The 15800-nt window shown below is 46.4% G+C and overlaps 1 protein-coding gene across 5 annotated transcripts in view; it reads right to left on the bottom strand.

The window, feature by feature from the left end:
* Window positions 1–15800, bottom strand: part of INTU (inturned planar cell polarity protein) — a 234221-nt gene that overhangs the window by 139565 nt on the left and 78856 nt on the right. For all 5 annotated transcript variants that reach the window (XM_033938846.1, XM_033938856.1, XM_033938837.1 and 2 more), the window contains exons 3-4: window positions 8086–8171; window positions 148–351 (exon numbers count right to left, since the gene is read on the bottom strand). In XM_033938846.1, coding sequence (XP_033794737.1) covers window positions 148–351; window positions 8086–8171 — 290 coding nt within the window. The remainder of the gene's footprint in view (window positions 1–147; window positions 352–8085; window positions 8172–15800) is intronic.

Here is a 15800-nt window from a genome sequence, read left to right as displayed (position 1 = left end):
AAAATCCTGGGCATCAATGTGCAATTTCTAAGCACCATGGCGACCTGGCAGTTGTCAAGCTCTGTTTTATTTACTTGATAGATTTATATGTTGCATTACAAATCAAAAACTCCACCATTGGCATTTTTGCTACTGTTGGTCACGTACCTCTTCCTTGGAAGTATCGGAATCCAGTTTCAGATTGAGGTACATAGCTATATGAGGCATTTCTTGGATAGCCAACTGCAGATCAGAATTGTCTTCTCCCAATAGAAGCCTGGCCAGGTTATTCATATTTGACTGCACCTGCTTCTCCTTTTGCTTCATAGAAATTTCTGCTTCCACCATTGGTGTTTCAAATGTGAGTTTTACCTATTAGTTGAAGATGGAACCTATATTAATATCAAATATTTCTTCTAGAAAGCTATTTAAAACAATAAATCGAAGAAATTTAACTAAATTGTGCCAGAAATAGAAGGAACACACAAATACACCAATAGCTCAGTTAATTGGGAAGCAAAGGTTCAATTACTTTGCAGCAGCACTGTTTTGGACTCCTAGCAACTACATCTTTTGTGTGTGATAGTCCAAAAAAATTAATTAATGCATTTCATTTGTCCACAAGGCCAATTTTTTTTCATTTATATAAAAATGAAAACCACACAAAATTGATGCATGTCGGTAACAAAAATCTCAGGCATGAATACAGGATGTCCAGGGCAGTACTTGGAGAGCCCTCCCAGGAAAGGGATCTGGGAGTTCTGATCGACAAGTCGATGAAGCTGTCTGCACAATGTGCGGTGTCAGCAAAAAGGGCAAATAGAATGCTAGGAATGATAAATAAGGGGATCACGAACAGATCGGAGGTTATCATACCGCTGTACCAGGCCATGATGCACCCTCACCTGGAGTACTGCGTATAGCACTGGTCGCCGTACATGAAGAAGGATATGGTACTACTCGAGAGGGTCCAGAGAAGAGCAACCAAGATGGTTAAGGGGTTGGAGGAGTTGCCGTACAGTGAAAGATTAGAGAAACTGGGCCTCTTCTCCCTCGAACAGAGGAGACAGAGGGGACATGATCAAAACATTCAAGGTACTGAAGGCGATAGACTTAGTAGATAAGGACAGGTTGTTCAGCCTCTCCAAGGTAGAGAGAACGAGAGGGCACTCTCTTAAAGTTGAAAGGGGATAGATTCCGGATGAACGTAAGGAAGTTCTTCTTCACCCAGAGAGTGGTGGAAAACTGGAACGCTCTTCCAGAGTCTGTCGTAGAGGAGAACACCCTCCAGGGATTCAAGACAGGGTTGAACAGGTTCCTGCTGAACAAGAAGTGCGCTGGTAGGGCTAGTCTCAGTTAGGGTACTGGTCTTTGACCTGTGGGCTGCCGCGTGAGCAGACTGCTGGGCGCGATAGACCACTGGTCTGACCCAGCAGCGGCAATTCTTATGTTCTTGGGTTTTTTTTAAACTATTGCTAAGCTTAACAGTACAGTGGAACTTCGGTTTGCGAGTAACGCGGTTTGCGAGTGTTTTGCAAGACAAGCAAAACACTCCTGCGAACCTTAACTCGCAAAACGAGCATGTCCCAATAAACGAGCACCCCTCTCCCCCCTGCTCTAACCGGCATCGCACCCCCCCCCCGCGAACACCCCCACCACGAGAACTGGCATTGCACCCCTGTGTTGGAAGCAGCATCCGCCCTCCCAAACAAGCTCCTTACCCCATCTGCTGCATGCTGTGCCAGTTAAAGAAAGATCCTGCCTCTTGCCTGGGCTTCTGGCTCTCGGAGGAGGTGGAACGTATCAAGCTGGGAAACTCACTTTGATATACGAGCAATTTGGTTTACGAGCATGCTTCTGGAACGAATTATGCTCGTAAACCAAGGTTCCACTGTATATGAAATCTATGGGATTAGGAGAGACTCTAACTGCATGGGTTAAAGATTGGCTTAGTGGCAGACTTCAGAGGGTGGTGGTCAACGGTACCCTTTCTAAAATGTCGGAGGTGACCAGCGGAGTGCCACAGGGTTCGGTCCTGGGCCCACTCCTCTTCAACATATTCATTAGGGATCTGACTCAAGGGCTCCAAGGCAAGGTAACCTTATTCGCTGATGACGCCAAACTATGCAATGTAGTAAACGGCTGTAATCTTCAGGATGCTATGGAGCAGGACCTGCGTACTTTAGAAAGTTGGTCCTTGATCTGGCAGCTGGGCTTCAACGCCAAGAAATGTAAGGTCATGCATCTCGGCAACGGAAATCCTTGCAGAACTTACACCCTGAATGGAGAAACTTTAGCCAGGACTACGGCAGAACGAGACTTAGGAGTAATCATCAGTGCTGACATGAAAGCAGCCACTCAAGTGGAGAAGGCTTCATCTAAAGCACGGCAAATGATAGGTTGTATCAAGAGAAGCTTCGTCAACAGGAAACCTGAAGTCATGATGCCACTGTACAGAGCCATGGTGAGACCGCATCTGGAATACTGTGTTCAATTCTGGAGGCCACATTACCGTAAGGATGTGCTCAGAGTTGAATCGGTTCAGCGGATGGCCACCAGGATGGTCTCGGGGCTAAAGGGTCTCCCGTACGAAGAAAGACTGAGCAAATTGCAGCTCTACACTCTCGAGGAGCGTAGGGAGAGGGGAGACATGATTGAGACATTTAAGTACATCACGGGACGGGTAGAGGTGGAAGATGATATCTTTCTTCTCAGGGGACCCTCGACCACAAGAGGACATCCGCTCAAGCTCAGGGGAGGGAAGTTTCGTGGAGACACCAGGAAATACTTCTTCACGGAGAGAGTGATTGAGCATTGGAACGAGCTTCCAGTGCAGGTGGTCGAGGCACGCAGCATCTCAGACTTCAAGAACAAATGGGATACCTATGTGGGATCCCTACGAGGTCATGCCAAGGGATAGGGTCACTAGGACTGAATGAGCGGGTCAGTAGAGTGACAGTATAATTACAATTATTCTTTAGGGGGTCAGTAGACTTAAGAGGGTGGGTAAATAGTGTGGGCAGACTTGATGGGCTATGGCCCTTATCTGCCGTCATCTTTCTATGTTTCTATGTTTCTATATTGTAATTCTTGTGCACCCGACATAGAATGTCTATGACATAGACTTCATTGATGCAGAAGGAAACTTCCTTAAGTGGCTGGTCACTTAGTGAAGAACAAAATGTCTCTGTTCTTCATCTTTTTTCAAAGTATCATTGTATTTTTCAATGAGGCTTATCCCTTGTTCTGCTCAATCATTAATAACAATCAGTTTGGATAACTGATTCCAAAGTTCCTTGAAAACTGGATCATCAGTCCATGCTGTGGGATGTTTCTTCAGGAATATTTTCGCTTTTTGGGATCCTCCTTCAATCAAGAAATCAAAAAATTACTATATTCTCTATATGGCTCCACTCAGTACTTTTCAGGCCATCATAGCAGATGACTTCTTAGCCCGGAGCAGAGTGGCAATAACCAAGTCTGAATATCGCTTGTGGACTAGAGCCGTATGCTCAAGAGCCATGCCGTAAGACCAAAGCTCTGTGGTTTCTCCATGGAGACTGGCTCCTGACTGAGAAGCCGCAATGACGAGGGAGCTTAAGGCTCTTGTCCCGCTGACGACATAGTAACATAGTAGATGACGGCAGATAAAGACCCGAATGGTCCATCCAGTCTGCCCAACCTGATTCAATTTAAATTATTATTTTATTTTTTTTTTCTTCTTAGCTATTTCTGGGCGAGAATCCAAAGCTTTACCCGGTACTGTGCTTGGGTTCCATACTAGGTTTGCATACTACAGTCAGCGAGGCTAGTCTAGGGCCGATAGGATCAAGAAACCTGGATGAGCCATGATCCTGCGAATGACCCGGCCCATCATGGGGACAGGCGTAAAGGAGACCATCACGTGGTGAGGGCTGGACCCAAGAATCGAACCCCAACCTTCCTGGTTCCTCTCTTTGACCTAAAAAGTGCTTCACTTTTGAATTTTTGGCTGAAGCCATTAAATCTATTACTGGTCTAACCCAGTGGCGCAGAATGAGATCGAACACCACTTGAAAGAGACCCCATCCCCTGGGTCCAGGAACTGTTGACTTAGAAAGTCGACCTGAACGTTTTCCACTCCAGCCATGTGGGCCGCAGAGCCTGAAGGTGGGCTTCCACCCACTGGAAGAGCATCTTAGCCTCCAGGAACAAGGGAGCACTTTTGGTGCCTTCCTGTCTGTCCACATATGTGTTGCTGGAGAATACCCTTATAGCCTTTCCCTTGATGACCTTTTCCAACTGGATGGCTCGGAGTTCCAGATGGTTTATGGACCACCCCTTCTGATAGTGAATCCACTGGCAATGAATTGAGCAGTCCCCATAATGAGCTTCCCAGCTGAAAAGGCTGGCAGCGGCCGTGAGAGTCACCCACTCTGAAATCCAGAGAGGCATGCCTTTCGACAAGGAGATTTCCTGAAGCCACTAGTGTAAACTGCTCCTTGCTATCTTCGTCCATGGAAGCTGAATCTGAAGAAAATACCTCTGCAGAGACCACCAAGACAGAAGAGAATCTTGGAGAGGTTGCATGTGTGCCCTGTGTTATCAATACTAACTATATAAACAAGGTAATAAAGCAGCAAAATGCTAGCTAGGCTGGTTCAGGAACCCAATGTGTTCAACATTATACAGCGAAGGGAAACTTTACTCAGGAGGACTGGAATATTTATAAGATCTTTCAAGATTATTATGCTAGTTTATACACCGAGGGTGATACACAAAATCTGGTTAGTGCCAGGTATTTAACTAGCATAGATTTGTCGTGTCTGAGAGAAGGGTTAAGAGGCTTCTTAATGCTTCCCGGCAATGATGGGTTTCGGGCAGAGTTTTATAAACTTTTAGATCTAGATATCCTAAAACCTTTAGTAAATTTGTTCAATCATCCAGTACAGACAGGGACTCTACCTCTCTCTCTCCAGCAAGCATAAATAGTGTTTTTTCCTAAACCAGGTAAGGATTCAACCTTGGTTGGGTCCTATCTTCCCCTATTTCCCTTCTCTGCTGTGAGGCAAAATTATTGGCAAAAAATGTTAGCAAATAGATTGGCTAAATGACTTCCTCACTTGTTGTGTGTGTCCCGTCCCTCTTCTGATGTAGGGACTTCGGCAGAGTGAACGTGCTGCTGAGGCTATGGGAGTCTGCTAGGATCGCTACAGCCAACCAGTGATCCTCTGCAGGCTGCTTTAATGTGAGACCGGGCAGCCAGGATGGAGGAAGGGAAGGAACAGAGGGCCAAATTTGGCCCGCCAACCTTAGTTTGACACTCCTGACTTATAGAGTCATTACTAGAGCATATTTTACGCAGGTGCAGGCTTTCCACTTCAGTTTGGTAGACACACCACTCTGTGGAAAGTGTGGCCAAGCGCCTAATTCATTCTCAGATGCCCTATGGCAGGGGTGCCCAAAAGGTCGATCACGAAGGCAACGCGAGTCAATCGTGAAGCCCATCCCGGGCTCCGTGATAGACTCGCGTTGCCTTCGCATTCTCCCTGCTTCCCGACGCCGTAAGGACAACAGAAGCGTCAGGCCCACCAGCCTTCCCCCACCTCCAATGTCAATTCTGATGTTGGAGAGGAAGTTCCAGGCCAGCCATTCGCTGCCTGGCTGGCCCAGAACTTCCTCTCCGATGTCAGAATTGATGTTGGGGGGAAGGCTGGTGGGCTCGGCTGTTTAAGGCATCAGGAAGCAGGGAGAACTCAGAACTCAGCAGCGGTGGCTTGGGGGCCTTTTCCCCGATGGTGGCAGCGGTGGCTTGGGGGGGTCAGGGAGAAAGAAAGACAAAGAAAGAAAGGGGGCAGGCAGAGAGACAGAAAAAAAGTGGGGGCAGGGAGTCAGAAAGACAGAAAAAAAGAAGGGAAACAAAAAAAGGGGGAACAGGGAGACAGAAAGAAAGAAAAGGGGAAATGGAGAGAGAAAGAAAGGGGGGCAGAAAGGAAGGGGGCAGGGAGACAGAAAGAGAGAAAGAAAGGGGAGCAGGGAGAACGAAAGACAGACAGAAAGAAAGAAGGGGGCAGGGAGAAAGAAAGGGGAGGGCAGGGAGACAGGAAGAAAAAGTTGGGGGAGGGAATGAGGTCTGGAGGAGAGGAAGCATACAGGAGGCTGAAAGAATGGAAGAAATATTGGATGCACAGTCAGAAGAAGAAAGTGCAACCAGACATTCATGAAATTACCAGACAACAAAGGTAGGAAAAATGATTTTATTTTCAGAATTTTGAGAATTTATATCTGCTGACTATATTTTGAACTATGGCCCCCTTTTACTAAACCGCAATAGCGGGTTTTAGCACAGGGATCCTATGAGTGTCAAGAGCAGCGCGGGGCATTCAGAACAGCTACCTGAGCTGAAAAACACTACCACAGTTTAGTAAAAAGGGAGGGGGAATATTTGTCTATTTTTGTATGGTTGTTACTGAGGGGACATTGCATAAAGTCATCTGCCTTGACCTCTTTGAAAACCCCCCGGAATATAAATAATTTGCATTTGTACAGTGTGCTTTGTGTTTTTTTAAATTTTATTGTTGGTAGATCATTTTGACTTGGTCATTTTAAAAGTAGCTCGCAAGTCCAAAATGTGTGGGCACCCCTGCCCTATGGCAATGTCAGCATATCAAAGCTTTTTGGGACCACATTTTAAATTATCTGGGTAGACCGTGGGGAGTTGCTGTATTAAATTCACCACTAGGGGTATTGTTTGGTAAAGCTGCCTGCTGTAAGGTTTTTGGGTTGGGGAGACATTTATTTTTTCAAAAGGCTTGCATGGTGGGGCATAACTGTATAATGCAGTACTCTTCGCCTAGATTTTGGAATTGGCTTAATCAACTACACTGCTTACTATTTCTCAAGGCTCAAAAGGCTCGCTTGACAGTTTGACATAAGACTTTATTTTGGTATGGGAGCCATATCTTCAATCCTTACCACATAAAGCCAGAACCAGGGAGGCAAAAGGTTGCCTTTAGCCAAACAAAACAGATGAAAATTAAGTGAAGGAAAATACTCAAAATAAAAAACACAAGACTGGTATTCTAACATAGACTGAGCAGAAGTATGTAAAAATTTGATCAGCATAAAACAAAAAATTGTATTATTTAACCTAAATCACAGGAGCCTGACGTGAACACAACCTCTGTCTTCCTCCCCACTATATCAAATGTATATCAAAAGTAGCAGGTAGAACCCTAAAAACAAAGGCACAGAACCAGGTAACCTCCATGAAGCAGAAGTACAATCCTAGCTACTTTATTGGCCAAACCAAATAGACCAGTGGTCTCAAACTCAAACTCTTTGCAGGGCCACATTTTGGATTTGTAGGTACTTGGAGGGCCTCAGAAAAAACAGTTAATATCTTATTAAATAAATTTTGCATGAGGTAAAACTCTTTATAGTTTATAAATCTTTCCTTTTGGCTAAGTCTTAATAATAATACTGTATTGTAATTTATAACTAAAGAGACATATGATCAAGAAACTGTTTTATTTTATTTTTGTGATTATGATAAACATACCGAGGGCCACAAAATAGTACATGGCGGGCCACGAGTTTCAGACCACTGAAATAGACCATGCTAGTCTATCTGCTATCATTTACTATATTACTAAGACACCCAAATATGTACAAATCATGTTCATGTAATGGCTTCGCATTCAGACTACCACATATCTTCGGAAGTTTCACAGCATTGAGACAGGAAACCAGAAGGTTTAACATTGAATTTTAGTAGGATATGCTTTTGTACAGAAACTGAGGTGCAAACTGCAAAGTACCTAAAACAGCATCTCTGTCTTGCAGAATTCATCCAAACCATCTTAGAACAGATGAGCAACTGAGCTGAAAAATCAACTGATGAGGAAAGAGTGGTCTGCATTTGAAAAGACACTTACTGGACAGTCCAAACTACCACAGGATGCCAAAAACACTCCATCTGTTTACACTTGTGGCAGTAACAGTCATTATTGCTTGCTAACCTAGCCAACCAGAAATCTCAAGGAATTTACAATCTGTGCTATTCCATTGAGTAACAGGAACACAAACATAAATGATAAGAACTTCAAATGAGCAAAATATCTGTACCTGCATAGGGCCAGGAATACAAGACAAAACTCGTTCAATATTCTCAGAGGATACATCAACATCATTCACAGCAATGAGGGCATCTCCTAAAAGTTAAAAAAGAAAAACTCCTCAAGTTAGTTGAACAAACGATTTGAACATTGATCTCATGCGAAATTAAGTTATAGCTCCTTAAACCCAAATCCTGCTTCCTTTCCAGGATGCACAATATATATATATATAATATATATATATATATATATATATATAATAAAACGTTAAGCTCGCATGCGCACTCGCGCCGCGTGTTCCCTGATCAGGATGTGGCGGCAAAAGTGCATATGCGCTAGATGGTGCGGAGTGAGGGGCTGGGACTTAGGGGAAGGAGAGCAGACCCGGGATTCGGCCGGCCTCGGCCAGGCAAGACCCCACTTCCCTGCCGCACCCAGGCCCCGGCGGTCCCCGCCGGCAGAGGCGGAAAGACAGCTCGGCGGCAGGTTGGCGTGACAGCGGCATGGGCTGCGCCCGCCTAGCGCCACGGAGCGGCCCAGACCAAGGCCGCCGACGATTGGCTGGGGCGACGGCGCTCAGAAGCCCTGGCTGGAAGCACGAGACTGGTAGGTAAGTGGGCATGTGATCGTGAGAGGAGCCGCAGGAAAGTTAAACTGGTCGGGGCTCGGGCTGTTCGGTCCATGCAGGCTCCTAACGCTAAGGAAAAAAAAAAATCACAAAGCTCCTGGGCAAGGTAAGCCCCACTAAAGCAGAGCAGGGCAAGATGGAGATGCATTCAGAGCAGCCACAGAATCTGGGGAAGACTGAGGCAGCAGAGGATCTGGGGTAGAGCAGGGGAAGTTGGAGCCCCACATGCCAAGCAGAAGAGAATCCTGGGCATTGTATAAGTAAAACCTGGTTCCTCTGTTGACCTGAGGGAATCCGGTGGATCCAGAGAATCTGGCTTTTACCCAGTTCCTCTCAATCTCTACTTTTAAGGTTAAGCTGATTTACATTTTTAAATCTGAGTTATATATGTTAAACTGGCACCTAAGACTTCTTATTCACTCCTAAATCACTTAAAATAAGAATGTAAAGCTATGTATTTATCAACTGTGCACTGCTGGAATTTTGGAGCATTCTTTGATATGCTGTACATAGTAATTTTTAAGAGTATTTAATGTCAAATGGCCTTTTCCTTTCCTTTTCCATCACAGTGCCAGCCCCTTCAACTTCCTTGCCGGTTCCATGACATTCATCCAACCCTATTTCAGATTCTGCACTCAATCTGTTTTGGCAGGATCTTTTCCTTCTCTCTCTTCTGCCTTCCTCTTCCTCCCTTACCTCACAGATTTCTCTTTTCCACTCTTTTCTCCATCTCCTGCTTGATGCTCATTCCCTCTCACCTCTTCCTCTTGCCCCCCTGCACTCCAACCTCCTCCCCCCTCGGTTCACTTCTAAGCTTCTTCTTTGCCTACACCTAAAAACGCCCTTCACCTCAAAAGGTGATTTCCAGCTTTGGAGGGGGAGGGGAAGCGGATGGTCGGGGACCTGGCTGTTATAAATTGCCATCAGGGGGAGCAGAAAAGAGGTGCTGCTGGACAGGGGAAGAGGTGCTGATGAACAGGGGGGGAGGAAGAAAAAGGAAGGGAAGCCTACTTCTGGACAGGGGGAGCAGGAGAGGTGCTGCTGGCCAGGGGGGGAGGTAAAACAAAGGGAGAAGGGCTGCTGCTGGATAAGGGGAGCAGTGAAGGGGTGCTGGTGGACACAGGGGAGGTAAAAGGAAGGGAGAATGGACAGGGGAAGCAGGCAAGGGGTGGTGGTGGCCAGCCAAGGAAAAAGAAAGACAGAAAGAAAGAAAGAAATACAGAAAGCGGCTAAGGAGAGAGAGAGAGAAAGAAATAAAGACAGACACACACATATATTCTAGCACCTGTTAATGTAAATAAAAAATCGTATGTATGTATGTATGTTCCAGCATAACTCTGAAACGCACAGACAGATTTCAACCAAACTTGACATACATATCACTTACTATTTGGGAAAAAATACTGTGGGGATGGGAAAGGGGTGACATGTAAAAATTATCAAAAGCTACAGATATTAGTGTCTACCCCATAGTGTTTTCGGGCTCACTGAGATGTATACTCAGCATAGCTCTGAAACACATGGACAGATTTCAACCAAACTTGGTACACATATGACTTACTATCTGGGGACAAATACCGTGTGTGGGGAAGTTGGTGACATGTGGGTGGGGGGAAAGAGGTGGGAAGGGGGTGACTTTGAAAACGACAGATATTAGTGTCTAATCCATAAACGCATGGTGAGATTTCAACCAAACTTGGAACATATATGAGTTACTATCTGGGGAAAAATACTGTGGGGTTGGAAGAGGGTGACATGTAAAAATTATTAAAAATGACAGATATTAGTGTCTACCCTTTAGTGTTTTGGGGCTCACTGAGATGGACACTCAGCATAGCTCTGAAAGACATGGACAGATTTCAACCAAACTTGGTATACATAACACTTTCTATCTGGGGAAAAATGCTATGGGGGTGGGAAGAACAGCTGCGGAGGCCGATGGCAGCCTGCAAGGATCGCTAAAGCACTGGTGATCCTCTCTGCAGGCTGTCAGTAATTTAGGTACGAGCGGGAGGCGGGGGGGGGGAAGACGCTGCAGCATTTCCTGACTGACCCTCCCCCCTTGCTCCTAAAGCGGAGCAGCAGCGGCTGGGCAGCAAGAAGCAGCACTGCCGCTCCTGCTTTAAGGGGCGAGGGGGAAAGGTCAGTCACTGAATCGGGAGGCCGATTTTTTTTTTTAATTGAATCAATTCGAATTGGAAATTGTATCTACCACATAGTGCTTTCGGGTTCGCTGAGATGAATACCGACACTCCCAATGCCGTTTAAGTCCAAGTTCCAGGCATAATCACTGAATACAAGTCTATCAATACCGGAAGATTGGGATAAATAAATATTCGGGCAATGCCAGGTGATCAACTAGTATTTGTATAAATATGTCAATGTGCAGAGTGCTTTAAAGGATACACACACAAAAAAGCAAAGATACGAGGTGTGATCAAAATATAGGGTAAATATTTAAATTAGAAAAAATTACAATAAAAGACACATTGCCATTAATCCCCCTCAAATACTCCCCCTCACCTCAAACACACTTATCCCATCATTCTTGTCACTTTCTGAAGCAATTCTAAAAGTTCTCTTTCGTGTTTTTAGTTGCGCTGTTGTGGCTGCCTCGATGTCCTGAATCGATTCAAAATGCTTACCTTTCGTGGTCATTTTGACTTTGAAGAAAAGCTAAAAGTCGCATGGTGCCAGATACAGTGAATAATGTGGATGAGCACACACCTTAATGTTTTTATTTAACAGAAATTGCCGTACCAGAAGTGATGTGCAACATGGAGAGTTGTTATGATGGAAGATAAAACTGTTTGCCCATGTCTCAGGTTGTTTTCTACACACATGGAGGGGCATAATAAAAAAAACAAACGTCTAAGCCCCCTTTTGGTCTAAGCCCTTAAACGTTGAAAGTAGAAGCAGGGAAAATGTCCATTATAAAAAAAAAAACATCCAAAAGGGGATTTTTTTGATAATGGTCTGCCTCTACGTTCAGCTGTTTAAACGCCCAGACCACCACTACGTCTACACTAACACCATATAATCAACTAAAAAAAAGTCTAACTCCCAAACACCCAAAACAAGAGCTTTTAGGCGAAAGAGGAGCCAGTCCTTCGCCTAAAAGCTGGATTCTGTAACCGGTGTCAGTCAAAAACAACACTGGTTACAGAATCCCCCCTACAACGATCCGGGCAAGAGGGAGCCCAAGCCCTCCTGCCCCACGGCACCCCTGAACCCCCCGACACTATCGGAGCAGGAGGGAGCCCAAGCCTTCCTGCCCTGGCATCCCCAAACCCCCCGACACTATCGGGGCAGGAGGGAGCCCAAGCCCTACTGCCCTTGACGCAAGGGCCCCCCCAAACCCCCCGATCGCCCCCCCCCCCCGCCAACCCACGACCCCCCCGCCAACCCCACGACTCCCCCATCCCCGTACCTTCAAAATCATTGGTCGGACAGACGGGTGCCAAGCCCGTCTGACAGGTCATCCATCGTTGAATGGCTGGCCTTAGGGCCCGATTGGCCCAGGCGGCTCAAATCCCGCCCACAGGTGGGGCCTGAGATGCCTGGGCCAACCGGACTAGGCCCAGTAGGCTTAGGCCCCCACCTGTGGGCGGGGCCTAAGGCATATGGGCCGGGTTGATTTTGGATCTCGATTGGCACACTTTCTTTGTACAAGGAGGATGATTTCCATTGAGAACTCTGAACCTTGGTCTCAGGATCATAACCATAGACCCAAGTTTCATCTCCCGTGATGTCATTTCCTAAAAAGCTGGAATCTGAAGCAGCATGATCATGCAACTCCAATGAAATTGACAAACATTTACTTTTGTTCGACCATCGAAACAGGTGGAACAAATTTTGCACTCTTACCTCAAGTTCTAATCTGTTGTTAAAAAATGTTTTGAACGGAACCATAAAAGATGTTCAGATCATCAGAAATTTCCCTAATAGTCAATCGCCCACTTTGCCTCTTCTCACCCACCATCCCCCATCTTGACCCAGACTCCAAACTTCCTGTCATAATACAACACAGACACTTGTTGGTGGAAAAATTAGCTGCAGCCCTGTTTGTTGGTGTTAACTGTTCAAACAAACAACATAACGATTGTCCCGAGCTACAGTAAAATTAAAACATAGCCCCCGATCCAGCTGCGGTAGTAAGGCTCTGAGGGGCGACATTCACCATTCTCCAGGGTCACTGATCCCCCTGGCACGGATCCCCCGCTGGCTCGCAGCTCATCACCCCAATGAATCCAACAGCCCCGATTCCTACCCTAACCAAACCCTCCAGCTCATATAAAGGGAGGATGGGTGAGAAAAGCCGCCTCGGAGGACTAGGTAAACCCTGAATCCTCTGAGGTGCCTTTGGTGGTATTGGGGATTTTAACGCAGTAATGGATCCTACTGTGGATAAAACTGGGACACCTTCTCCAAGAGATCTTCGGGCGGCTAAGGGGCTTGCTGTTTTCCGTAAAATGCTGAACTTAATGGACGCCTGGAAGGTGCATCATTTGCTGGATTCTGATTATACACACCTTGCTTGGCCTCACCAGTCTATGTCTTGTATTGATTATACTAGTGTTTAAGCCCGTTACATTAACGGGTGCTAGAATAGATATCTGTCTTTCTCCTGCCCCCCTGTCTCTTTCTTCCTTTCTTTCTGTCTCTCTCCCTGCCCTTCTATCTTTTTTCTTTCTGTCTCTCTCCCTGCCCTATGTTTCTTTATTTATTTCTATCTTTCTTTCTCCCTCCCGCTATCTTTCTTTCTATCTTTTTTTCTTTCTGTCGCTCTCCCTGCCCAGACCCTCACTGAAGCTGCCTTCCAGCGGTGCCAGCTAAGGGATCCCTTGCCCTTTCCTCAATCCAGCTGTGGTCAGTTGCCCGCACACTCATGGCGGGGGAGGGGAGGGGTTCCTTTAGCTCTCGTTCACTGAGGTGGGGGTGGGCCACCCCATCCATGCACTCTCTCTCTCCTACCTGTACTCCAAATGCCTGCTTCTCTCACCAGCCCAAAGCCTCTCTCTCTAGTGGCTATCCCATGTCTCTCTTCTCCTCATCAATCCAGGCCCCAACTCCCAATCAGGCATCTCTTTCCGCCCCCACCCAACTATCATTCTCCTCCTTGTCCTCCACCCTCATCTCATGATTGATTCCCTTGCTCCTACTCTCAGCTGACCGTCTAATCTGCCGGTTCCTTCTTCGGACAGATGGGAATGATCTCCCTCTCCCCCCTTGCTCCAGGGGAGTTTACTTTGGGGGGGGGTCACAGTTGCGGGCATCGGGAGTTTTTATTGTTGCAAGCTCCCCTTTCCCCCTAAATGCCAGCGATTGTTGGGGTTGTTGTAGGGTTTTTTTTGCAGACAGAGAGAGGGTGGGAGGGGGGGGAGTGGCTTCCGTGGTGATCTGGCCGACTCCCTTGCCGGAGCTATTTTTCAGTTTAAAGGTGCCGCAGCGGCTCCTCTAATGATGCCCGCCTGCATTAGAAGTCTTCTTTGAAGCAAGTGCGGCTCGTGACAGGAGCCGCGGTGGCACCTTTAAAACTGAAAAAATAACTCCGGCAAGGGAGCCGGCCAACTGGCAGTTCAAGTCGGAGCTTTGGTATGGCCCTGTTCGCCTTGCCGTAATGTATTTAATCTGATCCCTGCACCTCATGGCCAGAGAAAGAGGAGCGGAAGTGCTGGTTCAAGATACCCATAACTCTCAGCTAAAGCCTTGGTCCTTCGGCCCCGGGTACATTTGTCGGCTGCGCCTCTGCCCGGGTTGGGAGGGAGAGAAGGGGGGGAGGGGGACCTGAGGAATGACGCTGTCTCCAACCCGCCGCTAAGCCAACAGCCGCCTCGGGAAATTCACGCGCATGCGCACTCCTACATGCGGGTTGCTACAGCTCACGGAAAACCGGCGCACGCATAGGGAGTGCGCATGCGCGGCCTAGCATTTTATTATATTAGATATTGGTAGGAGCTGAGCTGTTCTCATGGATTTCCCAGACACAAATTGGCAGCCCAACGCTTTTGGATCATGCCTTGGTGTCGATGAAGATGCAAGGGGTTTTGGTGGCATCACTTGGGGATGGATGGCGGTTCCTGTATCATTTATTTAGAGATCCCCTTTTTCAGAGATTTATTGTGGTAAAGTGGCAACAGTTTGCAGCAGATACAGCCATCCGGCGAAACATAGCTCTATGTCGGAGTGCATACCCCCGAGTCACGTTTTCTTGCACATTTAAGATGAGTATCTCTATTTATTAAAACTATTTATGAAAATTGCACTCTAAGCACTTTTGAAAAAAACTCTTTGGACCGATAACGATTCTTGGTGTAGAATATACTGTGTGTGTTGAAACTTGATTTTCACAGTTACACCACTGAGGTCTTTGAATCTCTATGTAAAGATGTTATTCTAAGGTCTTTTTCCTGAATAAATGTGAATATTTTTACTACAGACATTTCCTAAGTATTTGACCAAGACACTTCAATACTTTTCAATCAGCATTATGTAGGTTTCTGTGGAATAATTGGAGACCACATTTTGTGCTGCAACAGTTGTCCTGCCCCTTTGGGCGGGGTGACTTGGCGTTACCAGCCTTGCAAAGAAACAATGTGGCCTTCTTGATCTTGCACTTGGTGGACTGGATACAGGATTGTAATTTTTCACTCCTACTCAGCAGGAGAGGCAGATTGTTGCCCCAGCACATTTATTGTACTATCTACATGCTAAGGCCCAGCATAAGATACATGATGGCAAATAAAGGCCAAATGGCCCATCTAGTCTGCCCATCTGCAGTAACCTTATCTTTCTCTCTCTAAGAGACCAGTAGATCGCATAGGCAACGGGAGTCGATTGCATTGCCTTTGCGATCTTTTTCTCCCTGCTGCTTCCCCAAGCCAGGCCTGGTGCCTACAAGTGCCGGACTCACAACATTTCACCTCCAACATCAATTCTGTGCTGGACACAGTATTCCAGGTGAGGGCTTACCATGACCTGGTACAGTGGCATGATAACCTTCTCCCATCTGTTCTTGATCCCTTTCTTAATCATTCCTAGCATTCTGTTTGCCCTTTTCGCTACTGCTGCGCATTGCGCAGACGGCTTCATTGACT

The sequence above is a fragment of the Geotrypetes seraphini genome, chromosome 1, assembly GCF_902459505.1.
Source record: "Geotrypetes seraphini chromosome 1, aGeoSer1.1, whole genome shotgun sequence".
NCBI classification, from domain to species: Eukaryota; Metazoa; Chordata; class Amphibia; order Gymnophiona; family Dermophiidae; genus Geotrypetes; species Geotrypetes seraphini.
This window is presented reverse-complemented; position numbering and strand designations above follow the sequence as displayed.